A 19537-nucleotide genomic window follows, 5' to 3' on the forward strand; every position below is an offset into this window, starting at 1 on the left:
ATATCTAGAGATTGAAGAAAAATGCAGGTTATTGAAAGAAAGAAAGAATATTTAAGTGGAATTTAATAATAATACTTGGAGTAGATATTTAAGTGGAGGCTTTCTTCCAATTGAGGAAGGGGAATTGATCATACCAAATTGCTCGGTTGAACAGGTAATCGGCTGGTTCACCAAATGGTTTGATTGTGGTTACATTGGGTCTAACTGAACCGGAATTAACCAGTTCAACTGGTTTTCATTTTTTAAAATTTTTATTTATTTGTCATCCGGTTTAATTCAAACGATTAAATTATGACTTAAAATTTCATCAATTTTTATCTATTTCTTTGTTAAGCATTATTACTTAACAAGTATTTCTTGAAGCGAAACACAATTGAGTACTTAATAATTACTACAGTATTTTTTAAGTAAATATTGATGATATCTATATATTGTGGGATCTATTTAAATGATGTATAATTACTTGTGGAATTCATTTAAAAGTGCTATTATATTAAAAAAAATTATAAATAAATATGGTGTATATTTGTACACTTGGAACCTAGTTAAAAATGGAGAGTTCCATCTCACAAGTAACTCATCCAACATCTAAACCACCATTGAATTAATATTATTCTGTTCTACAATGGCCACGGGAGTTAACAGAAAGATTTCTGCAGCATCAGCTCGTTCTCACTCCAGGAGGGCCAACAAATCATCTTCTTTTCAGCTTCCTGCTGGTGGGTCTTCCCTCTTTCATTCTCTTTTCTTCTTTCTTCATCAAAGTTTCCATTTTTGCATGGTTTTCATCACTTTTTATGTCTAAATTTTAATGGGTCGTGCTGTAGCTTTAGAATTGAGGTTACTATCCCACATATTAGGAGTTGAGGCAAAGAACAAAACTTAAATAATTCAATACACATTACCTGTTATCAGGGACGGAACCAGAAGTTTTGAGTAGTGGGGTCATTATAAAATTGCATCATTAAATAAATATAACATTTCATTTTCAAAAGCATAAAAAATACATTATAATTGTTCTCTAGGACGTTCCATATTTTTTTTTTGTTTACAATGAGCTAGAGATCGAACCCAGGACCTATAACGTACTACCCAAACTCCTCACCACTAGACCAAACCTAGTGGCTTTACATTCCATATTTTGATAAAATTGAATAATTTTCTCTTTTTCAACATCAAGAAAAATATCTCTCTCAATATAAGTAACTAAACAATTATTTAACCGGTTATCTCCCATAAATTTTTGGCGTGGGCAACTAAGTAAGTTTTGAACTGATTGTATGTGGGCGTGAGTGTGGACTACTATGAAATTTATCAACTAATTTATTTGTTATATAATATAATATATGTATAGTAGTATAAAAAAATTCACATCAAAGTGGGGGCATAGGCCTACATAGTGACCTTCCTGGGTCCGTCCCTGCCTGTTATAGAAACTCTCTCCTATGTCTCATACCATTCATGCTCAACTCCAAAATTTCATAACTATGTTACTCTGATTCAAGACATAAAAGATCTCCTTCAGCTTAATTGGAAAGTGCATATTTAACCACACCCTCCCGGAAGGAAATACTTGCTAAAATTGGAGCCTCTTCTGACTTAGATTGCTTGGTACACCCCCGGCATGGCCTGAAGGAGCTCCTCTTCGCAGATTCTACTAAAACTTGGTTCTGGAGAGTGTAGTTTTTTCCCTTTTCCGTTAGTTTTTTCTTTAGCATGGTAATAAAAAAAATCGAAGTCAGGAGAACCTAAATTTAATTGCTGGCTGAAACAATCATTTGCTAGACTTTACTTACCTACTGGTCAAACACTCAAACTCTAGATTACTAGGGTCTTTTCCCATAGCAATCAAAGGGTTAAGACCTCATAGTTTCACCTGTGTAGAAGTTAAGGTCGAATCGCTTATAAAAAACAAGTTAAGGTTGAATCGATCAGGAGAAACCTGAGTTTGATTAATGGTTGAAACAATTATTAGTCAGATTTTACTTAACTTATGGTCAAACTCTAGATTACTATACTGACTCTTTCCTCTCGGAATCAGAGGGTTAAGACCCCAAAGTTTACCAGTGTTTAGCATAAGCTAGTTTTTACGTTGTATTTTGATATTGACTTATGGACTATAAACCATAGTTTATGTTTTAAATTTTATTTATTTGTCTTTTAATTTGGCATTACATTACAAGTTCTCAGGAATACTTAGAACAACACTGGCAGTGTTGTTTATTGGATTTCTAGCATGGGCTTATCAAGCTGCTCAACCTCCGCCTCCAAAGATATGTGGCACTCCTGATGGACCACCTATAACGGCGCCAAGAATCAAACTAAGAGATGGAAGACATTTGGCATACAAAGAGCACGGTGTTCCAAAAGACGAAGCAAAGTATAAAATCATCTTTATCCATGGTATCAACAGTTGCAGACATGACACCGTGGTTGCCGACACTCTATCACCTGTAATTTTCTATATTTCTTTTTTCTTCTGTCTATTATAGCATTCTCAGATTTCTTCGTGATTTGTATAATTATATTTAATGTGAGGTTTTTCAGGATATTGTGAAGGAATTGGGGGTCTACATTGTATCTTTCGACAGACCTGGTTATGGAGAAAGTGATCCTGATCCAAATCGTACGTCAAAGAGCATTGCTTTGGATATTGAGGAGCTTGCTGATCAGCTGGGATTGGGATCCAAATTCTACGTCGTTGGTTTTTCCATGGGTGGACAAATTGCTTGGAACTGCCTTAAGTATATACCTCACAGGTATGATTGAAGCCCTATTTGAATTGACATATTTGTGACACTGTTTGATAGAGCTTATGGAAACAGTTTATGACTTGTCCATAATCTCTCTAGGATAACTTGTGACAGTAACTTATAGCTTCTATATAAGGACTTATTGTAATGAACCCACCATATTGGGTAGGCCCAAATAGGAGTTAGTCAACTTCAGCCTAAATAATGGGACTATGTGGAGAAATGATTTACTATTAATAGTGTAATAGGAGTATTTTGTGAGTTATGTGATTGGTGAAGTTGTTATTCTTCTCTCCCAAACTCTCTTTTCACATCTCAAATTCCTTTTGTATTGCAACAATTTGATCTAAGTTCAATAAAAATGATTCCTATCTTAGCTTTATTTCCTATTCAATTTTAGTATCATTTCATTGGTGCTTTCATTCTCACCATGGCAGAGTATACATGGGCGAATGCGGTAGGAACTCATTGGAAAGACATCGAAGCAGAGTATAATGCTGAATGGGCGAAAATAGCGTATTTGGACGGACCCGGTTACACTGTCTGGGACCGTATTGAAGCTAAGGCCGATCTACGACGAAAATATTTTTCACGGAGCTCTTTCCATGGTGTTACGAACTCATCCAATTCAACGCTGATACAACCGATTCACTCTCACCTCAATTCATCCAAGGCGGCATCATTTCATGAAATTGATAAGCGTTTAGCTAAATCTCATCATGAAATTAAACTATTGTTGTGTACAAGAACCATGGACCTGTCGCACAAAGAAATTGTTTCTTTCAAATCGGTGAACAGAGAAAATCCAATTGCAAAACCGTCGACGCTGTATTTGGACAGTTTGGTTGCAAATTTGCCTGTAATTGTTACTGACGATATCAACAAATCAATTGCTGATAATGTGCAGAGGAAAGAAGAAATCCCACGAGCAGATGAGTTTATGGTTCAAAGTGAACTGAAATCCATGGTGAATACAATCGGTGATTGCATCGGGAAAATCGTAGAATCGTCGTTGATCAAAGCTCTTCCAGTTACGACAATATTTTCCTCTTCCCCGGACTTGATTGACACGCATTTCTTCCCTAATGAAGACTCTGCAATATCTGACTCAGAGGATGTCGATGCCAGCAACAAGGATGTTGTGAGAAATCAAGGTTTGTCTTTGCACTGTGAAATTCCTCCTGCGTTGCATTTTATGAGTATAAGGAATAAACAAGCTAGTTGTCTGGAACCTAAGTTTCAATTGCACTGTGATAAAATTTTGGAGGAGAACGCAATGGTGTCATTGACTGCCTCAATTCAAACACGCATATCTCATGTTCGACAAAATGTCCCAACACATTCACCACCACCAAAACCACCAGATCGTGCATTATTGCACCCTCAACTATCACTTGAACCACCTAATGGTGTAGCCGTTGAGAACCACTTAATGTTTCCACCGTTGCCAAAACCTGGTGGTCACAAATTTCAATCGACCCAAGGGGAATTGCAAGTGATGCGAGCAACCGCTGTTCTTCCACCACCTCCTGAGCCTCCTGACATAGAACACATAGTGGTGGTTTTGCAGGAATTTGTTACACTTACGTTTCCCAAATTGATTGGCTTTAGGAGCTTTTATCGAAATAGATATAGTGTGACTGGTTTGATATCTGTGAGCTTGAGCATCTTGTCTCAACTTGTGGTTATTAATGTTTTTGACAACAATCTTTATACCATGGTTTCCATCTTATCAACAATGAAGTTACTGTCAGATGCTAGTTATGCTCTTACTTGCTCTGTTGGTCTGAAGGTCACAACACAAACGATGCTCTCACTTTCTCGCAATGTCACAATGAGTCTACTGCTGAAACCACGCGAGGATGTGTTTGCTGCTCGGGTTGCTTTGGAAACCAATATGCCATCACCAGACTATGTTATTAGTCTTCTACCTCTGCTTGGGCCTCCTCTCATAGATGAGGGCAAGGATTATGACATGAAACAGTCGAATCCTGGTAATTTGTTTTCTACTTCACCACATTGTAGAAGCCATGTGTTTATGCATAATAAGAGAGTGCCGCCAAAATCACACTGTGGAATTTTTCAAATATATCAGTGTGTTGTTGCTGATAAATATCTTGAATTTTCTCACATTTGTGGGGTGAAGTTTCCCTTTAAACTCCGGAATGGAAATTGGATTTATGGCTTTCTTGCGTGGTTTACATATACCCATAACAACTTGTTGTCTCTTGCTAGTGGTACAGAGAAAGGGACATGTCATATTTGTTATTGTCTGCAACTTCTACCTTGTCATAAGAATGTTAATATTGGGTTCTATTTGTTCCCAAAAGGCACAAAGTGTCACAGTTGTGGATTTAACATTTCTCGAAGTGGTGTGACATGGTTTTTGGGATACACTTATCAATATGCATGTGGTGAATGGTTTATAAAAGGAAACTATTGTATTGTTGTTGAAAAGGCTTGCAGGGACTTAGAACAAAAGCAAATTTGCCAAGGTGGTTATGTTACTACTCACAACATTCTTACTTTCACAACATGGATAAGTCCACTCATATCTTTAGGCAGTGAATATGCTTCAGACTATGAGATTTTGCTACTTGTGCCGGAGTGGATTCGTGAGACGTTTGCAAATACTTGGTTTTGTTTTAATCATAAATGCACCGCACTTTGGAATGGTCATGAACAGGGTATTAGTGAGGCATATCTTCCAGCAATATATTACACTCCTAAGGATCAGCTAGTTATTAACAAAAATCATTTTACTGATTTGTTTCCTGGCAATCTTGCCATTGTTTTTTCCATCATGTTGATGAGGATAGATGGTGGACATTTGAGAAACTATACAGCAGTTATGTGGTCACCATTCAAACAATGGGATCCGGGTAAAATTTGTGTTATGAGCAATTTTTACAACCTTGAGGACAAGGTTGGTTTTAAAGGGGAAGGTATTGTAATGAACCCACCATATTGGGTAGGCCCAAATAGGAGTTAGTCAACTTCAGCCCAAATAATGGGACTATGTGGAGAAATGATTTACTATTAATAGTGTAATAGGAGTATTTTGTGAGTTATGTGATTGGTGAAGTTGTTATTCTTCTCTCCCAAACTCTCTTTTCACATCTCAAATTCCTTTTGTATTGCAACAATTTGATCTAAGTTCAATAAAAATGATTCCTATCTTAGCTTTATTTCCTATTCAATTTTAGTATCATTTCACTTATTCAGTCGATTTGTAGTTTTGTTTTGTTGAGCGTTGACACTCAAATACATCACTACTATTTCTTTCTTGTTTTGTGTATACCTTTTTATTTCTCTCAACATTGTAGTGGTGTGATGTGAGATACATTTGTTAACCCCTCTGCATTTGTAAATGATTATACTTTTCCAATATTGACAGGCTGGCAGGTGTAGCGCTCTTAGCCCCAGTCGTCAACTACTGGTGGCTTGATCTTCCTGCAAACTTAACTGCAGAAGTCTATTCCCAAACGAAATTACAAGACCAATGGGCACTTCGTATTGCTCACTACACGCCATGGCTAACGTACTGGTGGAACACACAAAGGTGGTTCCCGAGTTGTAGCGTCCCTTCTCATAGTCCAGATAATTTTTCAAAACAAGACAGAGAGCTTTTATCTAAGTTGTTGGGTCATAAAGGGAATTATGAGGTAAGTATCATGCTTTTAGGTGAATATAATTAAGAACTCGGATTGACTGCACACGTTCAGTTTGTGGCATATACACTCTTCTTGTTTGACCATGATACATGTGTGTGTTCTTAGTTTTTTAAACTGTTTAAAGCTGCATATGGATGTCTTCCGTTTTTTAAGTCATTCATGAACAACTTTCACTACTTAGGACCTGTTTGTAAGCACTCATATTATAAGTGTTTATGCTATAGCATCTTAATTAAGTTGTTTATCCATGTTATTCTTAATTTGTTATGTTTTGAGAGTTTTATTTGTAATCGTTTTATGTATTGTTGTTTATCCTTTTTTTTAATGGCTATTGTTTTTTATCCTTATTATTCTTAATTTCTTAAAGGTCCATTGATGAATTCTTTTTTTCTTGAATGGCAAATTGTTAGTTGTTACCTGGACCTCCAACTCCTTAACCCTTAGCTCAACTTGCTTAACCAATTGAGCTACCCACCCCACACCAGGTCCATTCATGACTTAAAAGAAAAAAAAAAGCTTTTGGAATTTATAGACACAATAGTTTGTCTTAGTTACAAAATACAAATATTATATGATAAATAGTACTAGTAATACACAAAATAGTATGGAGAATGTAAACTATGATAGTTAATGCATATGTAGGAGAAGATGCAAAATTTTTTAGGCATATATTAATGAATAGGATATTTGACAACTATCAGATATGCACAGAATATGGTTGAAACTTTCAATCTGTTTACAATATCTCAATTTTATTAGACCAATGCCGCTTTGACTTGATTAGCTCAGCATAACGAGTGAATCAATCTTCATAGTGTGTCTTGTATTTATTGATTTTCCCTCGCATCCACGACCACAGATAAGATAACTGCCTGATAAGACCAATTTCTTACCATCTCAATTCTCATTTTTTGAAGTTCCGTAACTTTTTATTTGGCTTCCACAGGCACAGGTAAGACAGCAAGGTGAACATGAAAGTATCCACCGTGACATAAATATTGGATTTGGAAGCTGGGAATATACTCCATTGGATCTTCAAAATCCATTTCCAAACAATGAAGGTTCTGTTCATCTTTGGCAAGGAGATGATGATTTGTTGGTTCCTGTTACACTACAACGATACATTGCAAGAAACCTTCCATGGATTCACTATCACGAACTTACAGGTTCGGGCCACATCTTCCCTCACGGGGACGGTATGAGTGAAGCTATTATTAAGTCACTTTTAGGTGTGAAGTAGGCTTCTGTATCGATCATTGCATTCCATTTTGTAAATGTCCAAACTTTGATGAATGCAGTTAATAAACTTTGAGCAAAAACTACAATCTTAAAAGAGTTGAATTAATCTCATATTGGCTTAAAATAATATGAATTTTGCTCTTTAGGTCTTCTATATTGCTCTCAGACCATCTAATCGACACGGTTTGGAATTTATTTTTCACTTGCTAGATTTTGGAACCTAGAATCCTAACAAGAGCTTTATACGCCAATTATTACTCATTGTATTATCACTTCTTCATCTACACTCAAATCACATTTTCTCTTGAAAAAGTTGCGATTTTTCTTGTGTTTTGGATCTAAAATCAACGTTGTCTCCTTCACAAGGTAATATGTGTTTTCAATCCATTTTTTTTTTGTGCATTCATAGTTTTGAATCTTGTATTATATATACACACACTACTTTAGTTCAAATTGAGAAATGTTATTTAGACACAACTTTTGTGACAAAAATACAATATTTAGGGACAATTATGTCATTTCATATCCTTATCTTTCACCTTCATCATTTCTTTTCTACCAACTTGTACTTTTTATCAAGGAAATAACATAATTGCCCTTATATGTTGTATTTTTTGTCTCAAAAGTTGTGTCTAAATAACATTTCTCGTTCAAATTCTATGTTCTGAACTAAACAGGAATGTCCAAAACTTGCATTTTTCTTCAAGTGTCTCTATTTTAACTTTTTTTTTACCAATATGTTTATTTATTTTTGTTATGTTTGGTGATTTATTTGTAGTTATGGTGTCTAAAGTATATCACTTATGTTTAAACTTGCGATTTTGACCCCTGACTAAGTTAATGCACAGATAACTTGCATGTCACATCAACATGTTTTGTCAAATGGACAGTGAAGCACATGACACGCCAACATATGTGGCAACCCATGCCACATCAACATGTTTTGTCACATGAACAGTGACGCACATGACATGCCAACATATGTGGCAACCATGCTGAGTTGTCATGTGAGTCATTGTCCGCATGACAAAACATGCTGATGACTGATGTGACATGTGAGTCACTTGCCACATGTGTGTTAACTTGGTCAAAATTAATGGGTGATCATCCTTTTGCAACATATATAGGGATGACAACGGGTGCGGGTTTTACACTGCCCAAACTCAAAGGTTGTTCGGGTGGCAAAACAAAACCCACACCCACTGGGTTCGAGTTTTTCCACCCAAACCCAAATCCGCAACACATTTTGTACTACTTTGCAAATTTAAGCAAAACAAGGTCTGTCAAACCAATCAGTTAGCAAAACATATTGTAAATTTAAGCAAAAACAAGGGAATTTAAATATATTGCTAATCAGTTAGCAAAAATATATGTTGTAAATTTAAACAAAAAGATAATGTCATTGATGAGAATTAAAGCAAAACAAGGTCTGCTAATTTGAAAATGCAAAATATAGGTAATTTAACATATATTCGGGTGGGTGGGTGTGAGTTTGAGTGATCACAAACCCATACCCGTGGTATCGGGCGTCACCCGAACCCAAATCCAAAGCCAGTCAATTCGGGTTTCACCCGTTGACTTGAATTTGAGTTCGGGTGGATCTCTCGATTTTAGGTTTTCCTGTCATCCCTAAAACTAAAGCACTAAATCTCAAGTTTATAAAAATTAGAGAGTTAAAAATACTATTTTAAAATTTAACGGTCAAAATCGTAAATTTATAAAAATTACTGATACAAAAGGGCAATTTAGTGTTTGTTTTTTTTAAGAAAAAAAGAGCAGATGGTTCCATTTCCATCTGCCTACCCGGAACATTTTTTATCAATTTGATTTGATTTTGAAGTGAATCACTCTATGTATATTTGTTCCAGATATTGTCCATTTGAAGTGGAAATGGAAATGGAAATCTATGTACATGATTGTTCGAAAACCACTTCATGGAAATTTATGAAAATTCTTTTCTCTAAGAATCATGTGCATAGATTTCCATTTCAGGTGATTTTGGATTTTCCACAGCTGCCATGCCGTGAAGCTGTCTGTGTGCAGACCAGGGAAACCCAATCTGCCCATTCACCACCGGTCCGCCGTCACACCCCACATTCAGTTCGCTATTACTACAACTGGTGAAACAAAGCAGCAGACATGTGGATGCCGAAGGAAATGACTCGATTCAGGTGTTTGTTTGTTGAATGCTTTCATTCTTCTGTCGTAGTCGTTGTTTGTTTTGCTTGCCCACAACTTGTTTGAATAATTGACTGACCCAAAATGAAGAAGCAAATTTGATTTTTAAGGATATAGGAGAAAAGATAGATAGCCGCCATGGTCTCTGTATGTTGTTGTTCATCACCTCTACTTATAGACCTGCCTCTGTTCTTACCATCTCACAAACCTTTCAACTCTGTCTAGGCTATTCCTTTCTACTGTTTTTCTCTTCACTTGCAACACAAATATTTCTGAAGCATTAGCTCGTTCTCATACCATGAGGGCCAACAAATCAGCTTCTTTTCACCTTCCTGCAGGTGGGTCTTCACTCTTCCATTCTCTTTTCTTCTTTCTTCATCAAAGTTTCACTTTTTGCATGTTCTTTTATCCCTTTTTGACTGAAAATTTTGATGGTCGTGTCGTACTGTACCTTTCTATGAAGCACAGACACTCCTCAGATTAGCCGTAGCCATGTCCAGTGTCGGACCCTGACACGACACCGACAATTATAATTACACTAAATTATGTCATTTTCTCAAATTATTATCTGTGTCGTGTTCGGTGTTCCTGTCCATGTCCGTGATTCATAGGTAGCTTTAAAATTGAGAGGTTACTTTCCCATATAAATTGGTTTGTTTATTTAATCGGCACTAGGGAAACCTTTCCCACAATAATAATATAGAAAGATGCAGATTACTATTATGGTTGGTTGGATACCTATGATGAACTATCTGTTTGCACCTATCTTTTTTTTTTTGGATACTGTTTGCACCTATCTTAATTAAGCTATATCTATTGTTTGTTAATCAAAGCCAAGTGATTGGGCTGAAATGAATAATGAACTCCAGTTAAGAGAAAATTGTTCGGGTAAACTCAAGTTTGAATTGGTTAGACTTTACTTTCCCTCTTGGCCGAACTCTGAATTACCAACGGAGGATTAAAAATAAGAAACTATCTGTTGTTTGCGAATTATGATATTCCTTTCCCTTAATCAATATATAACATTTATTAGTTGTCAATATGAGTTTGTCAAATTTTAATTTAATTGTTCTTTTCCTTTAATATGACATTTAGTTATTTGTATTTGAAATCTGACACGCCGTGAACAGATGCTACGCAAGATGCTACAACAACTGTTGTAGCAATATAAATGCTGAATACAATTAAGCGATAAACAGCAGGAAAAGTAAATAACACAGATCGTTTGTTAACCCAGTTCAGTGCAACGTCACCTACTCTGGGGATACCAATCCAGGAATGAATCCACTATAATAGCTCTAGTTCAAAGCCCTCGACCAACACCCGGTACTTGACTTATCGCCTAGACACTACCCGTGCAATCATACCTAGGAACCTCCTAGATATGAGACCCCGTCCCAATTCCTTCTAACAACATGTACTGTGTTGCTGTCAACTTTATAACGATAAAAAATGGAGACAACCTCCTAAGAAACTAGATTCCACGCTCGCTTAAAAGCTCTCGAGTGAAACACACACACTAACTCCGTGCTTCAAAGCTTAGGAGTAGTTTACAATTAAAACCCAAGACACAGTCCTAAACTTGCATCAAAGTGACACAAGAAAGACTCACAATTAACACAAAACTCTAAACCCTAAAACACACACTTTTAGTAAACACGGTTTAGAAAAATACACAAGTAGAATGGCATGAGTCTTCACGTATTTATAGTCTTCAATTGTCTTGGTGTGCAAGCTAGGTTTACAGACATACAGCCTGTAAGAATTGCGGCCAGCCCTATATTATTTTCAAAAATAAAACCATGTTTGATTAAATTCAAAAATATATCACGATATATTTTTGTATTAAATAATAACACATGTACGCCTTCCAGAACCTTCAGAAACTTGGACAACAAGGCGCGGTTGGCTTGGCACATAAGCTTGATGCATAAAAACGAATTGAATCTTCCTTCGATATGATATAAAAATTCTGCGCAAAAATAGAGCATATAATGTTGTACTCGAATGCTCTACAACATCTTGTCCAGCATCTGGCTAGAGTTGGCTTTTGCAAAATGTAGCCAATATAAAGAACCCAACAATATTGTCTAATTATGAGTATGCTAAAGTGTAGGGAGAGGCCATGAACCAAACTTAAGTCTTTCAAGAGCAACCCTTTGATCTATAGTAACTGAATCTATCCTTGTTGACATTAGTATGTCTATGTCGTTTACAGTTTGTTTTACCTGAGCTAAAGTGGTTAATGAACTTTAGTTAAGGTCGAATCGATCGATCAGGAGAATCTCAGTTTGATTCATGGCCGAAACTATCATTGGCCAAACTTTACCTAACTCCTGGTCAAACTATGGATTACTTGGACCCTTTACCCTAGCAATCAAAGGGTTAAGACCCCAACGTTTACCTGTGTTCAGCATAAGCTAATTATTGAAATTTATTTTGGCATTGACTTATGAACTTTAAACCATAATTTATGTTTTAAATTGTACTTATCTGTCTTTTAATTTGGTAGTACATTACAAATTCTTAGGAATAGTTAAAACAACATTGGCAATGTTGTATATTGGATTTCTAGCATGGGCTTATCAAGTTGTTCAACCTCCTCCTCCTCCCAATATAGGTGGCTCTCCTGATGGACCACTTATAATGGCACCATGTTACAAATTCTCAGGAATACTTAGAACAACACTGGCAGTGTTGGTTGTTGGATTTCTAGCATGGGCTTATCAAGTTTCTCAACCTCCTCCTCCCAAGATATGTGGCTCTCCTAATGGACCACCTATAACGGCGCCAAGAATCAAACTAAGAGATGGAAGACATTTGGCATACAAAGAGCACGGTGTTCCAAAAGACGACTCAAAGTATAAAATCATCTTTGTCCACGGTTTCACCAGTTGTAGACATGACGCTGTGGTTGCCGACACCCTATCACCTGTAATTTTCTATATTACATTTTTCTTCTGTCTATTATAGCATTCTCAGATTTCTTCGTGATTTGTGTAATTATATTTAATGTGAGATTTCAGGATATTGTGAAGGAATTGGGGATCTACATTGTATCTTTCGACAGACCTGGTTATGGAGAAAGTGATCCTGATCCAAATCGTACTTTAAAGAGCATTGCTTTGGATATCGAGGAGCTTGCTGATCAGTTGGGATTGGGATCCAAATTCTACGTGGTTGGTTATTCCATGGGTGGGCAAATTACTTGGAACTGCCTTAAGTATATACCTCACAGGTATGATTGACTTAGTTGTTACACTATTTGAGAGAGCTTATGGAAACAGTTTATGACATGCCCATAAGCTCTCTAGGATAGCTTATGAAAATAATTTGACTTTATTTTATCTTTGGTTATAGTAATAGCTTATATATATATATATAAGCACTTAATTAAGTTGTAAATTTTGTCCAAATAGACCCTTATTCAGTTTATTTGTAGTTTTGTTTTGTTGAGTGTTGACACCCAAATATATCACTACTATTTCTTTCTTGTTTTGTGTATACCTTTTTATTTCTCTCAACATTGTAGTTGTGTGATGTGAGATACAGTTGTTGACCCCTCCGTATTTCTAACTGATAATACTTTTCCAATACTGACAGGCTGGCAGGTATAGCGCTCTTAGCCCCAGTCGTCAACTACTGGTGGCCTGGTTTTCCTGCAAACATAACTGCAGAAGCCTATTCCCAAATGAAATTAGAAGACCAATGGGCACTTCGTGTTGCTCACTACACGCCATGGCTAACGTACTGGTGGAACACTCAAAGATGGTTCCCGATTTGTAGCGCAATTTCTCGTAGTCTACATAACTTTTTGAAACAAGACAAAGAGCTTTTAACTAAGTTGTTGGATAATAAAGATAATTATGTGGTAAGTATCAAGCTTTTTGGTGATCCCAAAATTGGATATTTTTTCTTTCTATTCTGGATGCAATACATGTAGTGATTTAGCTGATAGTTGTATTTGTTAAATTAATTAAAATTGATTTTGAATTTGGTTTTTGATTTTTTTGGTGAATATCAGACCTCGGATCGACTGCACACATTCAGTTTGTGGCACATTTTGATTTTTAGTTTAGATTTTTTAACTGTTTAACGCAGCATATGTATGTTTTCGGTTTTTGAAGTCATTTATGAACAACTTTCACTACTTAGGACCTATTTGTATTGACTTACTTGAGCTTCTCTACTGGCATAAGCACTTGCAAGCTGTTTTGTAGAACTTTTGGAAACAACTTATGACATGTCCATAAACTGTCTTTAACTTATTTTCATAAGCTCTCCAAGATTCTTTATTTAAACAACTTATGACCTATATAAAAACAGTTTGACTTTATTTTATCGTTTGTCACAGAAATAGCTTATACATATGCACTTATATGATAATCACTTATTGAAAAGTGCTTATGTAATAAGCGGTTAATTAAGTAGTTTATCCTTATTCTTAATTTCTTATGTTTCAGAGTTTTATTTGTAATCATGCTAGGTATTGTTTTTTATGATAAGGCAGATGAAAAAAGTCCAGCCAAAACTTGAAAAAAAAAAACTTTTGGAATTAATCGCCACAAAAAAATGCATTAACTCTTTGTTCTTTTCTCTCCAAAATGTTTAAGCAACTTATTTAGAAAGTTATTAGACCAATGCTGCTTTGACTTGGTAAGCTCAGCATAACGAGTGATTCAATCTTCATAATGTGTCGTGTAATTTTTTTCGATTTTCCCTACGCTTCCATGGATAACGCCTGAAGTTTATTGATTCAGGGTCCTAGATACGCCATTGGACTTATCATGAAATTTTGGTAATTGATGTTACAGTTATCAGACAAATGCAAAACAACATTTGACTTCTATAAGCACCCTTATAATAAATTAGTTTTATGGGAATCTGGTACATATGAGAAGTGGTCGATCAATCAAACCATCAAATTCTGGATTAGCCTCAATTTAGTTGAGCATAATATGTTGCAGTATTTTTTTTCTTCAACTAAATACTTTCTCTCGTGATATCTAATATTATGTCTCGTTCCACAGGCGCAGGTAAGACAGCAAGGGGAATATGAATCTGTCCACCGTGACGCAAATATTGCATATGGAAGCTGGGAATATACTCCATTGGATCTTCAAAATCCATTTCCAAACAATGAAGGTTCTGTTCATCTTTGGCAAGGAGTTGATGATTTATTTGTTAATGTTACACAACAACGATTCATTGCACAAAACCTTCCATGGATTCACTATCACGAACTTCCAGGTTCAGGTCACCTCTTTCCTCACGCCGATGGCATGAGTGAGACTATCATTAAGTCGCTTTTAGGTGTGAAGTAGGCTTCTGTATCGGTCATGGGCTATCTCGGGTCAGCTTCAGCATTTATTATCTACGTTTCGGAAAATTCAAACTGAAGATCATGCACAATACATATGATATACTTTGAGCAACTTTGTCTGTAGGATGAATCTAGTTACTTCTTGATAATTAAATAAGTTCTTGTCTTTTAAAATTTAACATAAGCTGGCATGTTTTGTTATAAATAAGATGTATTTGCAGATAGCGACTACATGAATGCATTTGGAGGATAATTTGTCTAAGTAGGGTATGATTTCAGTCTTTTATGCGTTTTTTCTTCTAGGTTGAGGGTACTTTGAACTTTCTGATATCTAAAGTGGCGAGGGGTTTAATCCTTCATTCACGCGTATGCAAAAAACTCAATTGGGAGGGGGAAATTTATCTTATATGTCCAACAAGTTCCGTGACAAATATAAAATAAAATCATGTACTTGGTTGGTTGGATATATAAATTTGGGTTTTCTTCGCACAAAATGTTTCCGGTCACCAGCAATCTCGGGTCAGCTTCAACATTTATTATCTACATTTCGGAGAATTCAAACCGAAGATCACACACAAATACAATACATATGGTGAACTTTGAGCAACTTTGATAATTAAATATGCGCATTGATAATTAATCTTATATATTGGCTTGAACTCCCACATGTAAGCAGCTTGGTTCAACAGGCAATCAGCTTTTTCACCAATTGGTTTGATTCTTGTTACGTTGGGTCTAATTGAACTGGAATTGACCAGTTTAACTGTAATTCAACTTCAGTCAATTCAACTGGTTTTGGTTTTATTTTATTTTATTTTTAATTTTTTTTTATTTATCTTAAATATAACTTCTATTCATTTGTCATCCGGTTTAATTGAGGTTCCAACGATTGAACTATGACTTAAAAATTCCACTAATTCCGATTTTAATTTTTTTTTTATTTTTCGTAAATGCAATACCAAAAAGTTACTAACAGGTGACTCACCCAACATCTAAACCTTTGAATTAAGAGTTTAATTGTTGTGCACCGTCGGTGTAATTTTTTTTTTACACATACATCCAATTTATATATATATGGGCAAAGAGGGGCCAAACACATCTCTATTTTATATATATATATATATATATATAGCGAGATTCCTACGGAGCTCTCTCGTGCATTTTCATAGAAATTACTTAGGTATCATTTAATTAGAGAGTTTGCTTATGTCGCATTCAATTATTTAAAATAAAAAATAAAACCTTCTCAATTTTTTTTTTTTTTTTATAAAAAGGACTGAAAAAAAATCTCAAAAAAAGATTTAAAACAAAGGAATAAAACAAAATCTTCTAAAAAAATAAATAAATTGTATCTCAGTTTTGTGCTTATGTTTTTTTTTTAATTTTAATTGTCAGTTGAGCTAGGACTTATGACACAGTTTTGTGCTTATGTTTATTTGTTCTTTTAAATTTTGATAGGATAATATCACAATGGCTAAGGTGCATGTTTATAGAGCATGTTTTTAATTTTAATACATTAGGAGATTCCCACGGAGCTCTTTCATGCATCCTCAATAGAAATTGTTTAGGTGACATTCAATTAAAGAGTTTGCTTATGTAGCATTCAATTGAATCTTCTTTAACCCATTGTTAAAAAAAAAACTCTAACCCACTTTGTTGGCATTCAATTGGAGAGTTTGGTTACGCGGAATTCAATTGAATTTTCTTTAACCCATTATTAAAAAAAATTTAAAACAAAAAATCTTCTCTAACTCACTTCGTTGACATTCAATTAGAGAGCTTGCTTACGGTGCATTCAATTTAATCTTATCTAATCCATCATTAAAAAAAAAAAGACTTTTCTAACTCACTTTGTTTCCCACTTATTTGTTGGATGGTTGGATATATATAAGTTATGTTCTATATTATAGGCTTAACTACACATTTGGTCCCTTACGTTTATTTTAGGTTTCAATTTGGTCTCTTACGTTTAAAAAATATCAATTTGGTCCCTTACGTTTATTTTAGGTTTCAATTTGGTCCTTTCCGTCAATTTTGTCACTAACACCGTTTGAACAGTACACGTGTCAGTGTGTCCAAGTGCCACGTGTCTGTCCACATGTGCAAATTGACTGCCACATGTGACAAAATTGACGGAAAGGACTAACTTGAAACCTAAAATAAACGTAAGGGACCAAATTGATACTTTTTAAACGTAAGGGACCAAATTGAAACCTAAAATAAACGTAAGGGACCAAATGTGTAGTTAAGCCTATATTATATTAACAACTAAGCTTATATCAACAAAAAAAACAACAACTAAGCTTATACAAAGTTATATGTTATATGTAAGTACATTTTATTTTAGTTTAAAGAAAAAATTATGTTCATTAGGAAAACAATCCCCATGGTTGTATATATGTTCTATGTGCTACAAAAAGTGATCTCATGATGAAAAGTGTCTCTGGTTGATAGTGAGAATTAAGCATTAGAATTTTATTGATATTCATTAAAAAATAATAAAGATTTAACAACTATTTTTTGTTCATGGAGCAACTATAGAGTCCTATAACGGAGACAAAAGATGGATATAAATAGAGAGAGTCTCAGTGGTGTAAAATGGAAAACGAGGAGCTTTTCCCACCCGACTTTTAAAAATACACATTGACTAATTAAAATTTGAATATCGGCTACAGGGGTTATCCACATTTTCATATTCCATATTATTATTCATATTTCATATTTTATTTAGCACGATGAAAAGTGACCCCCCATGATAAAAAGTGTAAGTAGAAGATTGTGATAACTGAGCACGAGAATTTTATTGATATTCATTAAAATATATGTGTGTGTGTATATATATATATATATATATATATATATAATTAACAATTGTTTTATGTTGATGGAGTCTCAATAGAGTCCTGTAACACCGATGAGAGAGAGAGAGAGAGAGAGAGAGAGAGAGAGAATCTCTCAGTGGTATATATAATAGGAAACGAGAAATGCTTCCCACTCCATTATTATAAATACACACTGACTAATTAAAATTTGAATTCTGACTACGAGAATTTTTTTTTCATATTTTGTGTCATCACACTTTCACTAGATTACATTCGGCTGATGAAATTCATGGGAAACCTAAAATAAATTAATATAATTTTAATTTTTTATAATATATGAATTTTTTTTATAATTCCAAATTTAAGCTTTTCATAAACCTTCGTTCAAACCATTTTAGGAATGCTAATTTATCAATGTGAGTGGAGATCCATACATAGATTTTTCATTTGACGTTCACGCGTGAAGATTGCTTTGTGGTACAATGATCAAAGTATGTTAATATTCATTTGAAAAATAGTAAAAAATTACAATTATTTTTTATTGATGGAGTCCCTAGAGAGTCCTAGAAGATAGAGATGTGAGAAAGATGGAGGGAGGGACAAAGAATCTCTTAGTTTTGTTGAACAGCGAACAAGGAATGTGGGAGTACTTCCACCCTACTATGCCTATGTAACATCCTTAAACATATATCGTATTTTCATACTCAAGTAAATTAAATAAAATCAATCTCATAAACAAATTGAAATAAAAATATATACAACGTTCAAAATAATATAAAATAAAAATGATCTTTGACTAATTAAATTTTCATTTGAGAATCGAGTTATAATTGTTTTATATTTTTGGGTCACTATATAGTCCCGGGGATGAAGATAAGAGAAATAATATATCTCGTAATAGTGTAGAACAGAAGCGAAATAATAGTTTTTATCTCGCTCTATCCTATAATATTGTGAAACCTATATCATGCAAAACCTATCTTAATTTTATCGTAGAAATTTAAAGCAAACAACTCAAATAATATATCAAAATAAACACATAAATAATATTAAAAAGAAAAATAATCTCGTGCTGGCACGGGCTAACATACTAGTACAAAAATTAATACCGCATATATTAATTCGCCTATATAGTAGATTGTATAGGATTTATCGATGCCCAGTTAATTGATTTTTGTTTAATAAAAAAATTGAATTTGTATAAAATGAGGTAATTTGAATTTGGGTTACATACAAAAAATTGGAGTTTTAGATAAAAAAAAAAAATTATGAGAGAAGTAACAAATAAAGTGGAGTTTTATGGTTATAATTGGGTATTTAACTCATATTGGTTCCAAAAATATAACAAATTAATTCATATGGCTTAGTAGTAAATATAATAAGAAGTGTAACTAAAAGGTTAAGGGTTCAAATCCTGCTGAGAAATGTTTTAGCATTTTTCTACTAACTTTTTTTAATAAAGACACAAAATACCCTTGAAAATGATTATGTGTCAAAAAATGAAATAGGGGAAAATTGGCGATTTCATATGTATCTTCTTTTAATATA

At 34.5% G+C, this 19537-nt stretch overlaps 2 protein-coding genes across 4 annotated transcripts; both read left to right on the plus strand.

Annotated features, from left to right (window-relative positions):
• Positions 1 to 539: 539 nt before the first annotated feature.
• On the plus strand, positions 540 to 7793 carry LOC123903228. The gene is made up of 5 exons (XM_045953165.1): positions 540 to 719; positions 2191 to 2453; positions 2548 to 2759; positions 6151 to 6418; positions 7374 to 7793. Exons 1-5 carry the CDS (start codon positions 626 to 628, stop codon positions 7665 to 7667), a joined length of 1131 nt encoding a protein of 376 aa, XP_045809121.1. The 5' UTR covers positions 540 to 625; the 3' UTR covers positions 7668 to 7793.
• A 1641-nt stretch (positions 7794 to 9434) lies between these two features.
• Positions 9435 to 15633, plus strand: LOC123903226. 3 transcript variants are annotated; one of them, XM_045953161.1, is made up of 5 exons: positions 9435 to 10182; positions 12375 to 12778; positions 12871 to 13082; positions 13448 to 13715; positions 14875 to 15633. In XM_045953161.1, exons 1-5 carry the CDS (start codon positions 10143 to 10145, stop codon positions 15166 to 15168), a joined length of 1218 nt encoding a protein of 405 aa, XP_045809117.1. In that variant the 5' UTR covers positions 9435 to 10142; the 3' UTR covers positions 15169 to 15633. The 3 variants fall into 3 exon arrangements, with proteins under 3 accessions (XP_045809117.1, XP_045809119.1, XP_045809118.1); XM_045953163.1 differs by having other exon boundaries at positions 9458 to 10182; positions 12465 to 12778; XM_045953162.1 differs by having other exon boundaries at positions 9458 to 9837.
• Positions 15634 to 19537: the final 3904 nt, after the last annotated feature.

The sequence above is a fragment of the Trifolium pratense genome, linkage group LG1, assembly GCF_020283565.1.
Source record: "Trifolium pratense cultivar HEN17-A07 linkage group LG1, ARS_RC_1.1, whole genome shotgun sequence".
Classification (NCBI taxonomy): domain Eukaryota; kingdom Viridiplantae; phylum Streptophyta; class Magnoliopsida; order Fabales; family Fabaceae; genus Trifolium; species Trifolium pratense.

Bases quoted from the DNA above. Each gene is read 5' to 3' on its own strand.
- LOC123903228 (XM_045953165.1), top strand. From the start codon at position 626: ATGGCCACGGGAGTTAACAGAAAGATTTCTGCAGCATCAGCTCGTTCT. The intron at 2,454-2,547 runs GTAATTTTCTAT...GAGGTTTTTCAG, and splicing joins TTGCCGACACTCTATCACCT to GATATTGTGAAGGAATTGGG. The intron at 6,419-7,373 runs GTAAGTATCATG...TGGCTTCCACAG, and splicing joins GTCATAAAGGGAATTATGAG to GCACAGGTAAGACAGCAAGG.
- LOC123903226 (XM_045953161.1), top strand. From the start codon at position 10,143: ATGAGGGCCAACAAATCAGCTTCTTTTCACCTTCCTGCAG. The intron at 10,183-12,374 runs GTGGGTCTTCAC...ACAAATTCTTAG, and splicing joins TTCTTTTCACCTTCCTGCAG to GAATAGTTAAAACAACATTG. The intron at 13,083-13,447 runs GTATGATTGACT...CAATACTGACAG, and splicing joins CTTAAGTATATACCTCACAG to GCTGGCAGGTATAGCGCTCT.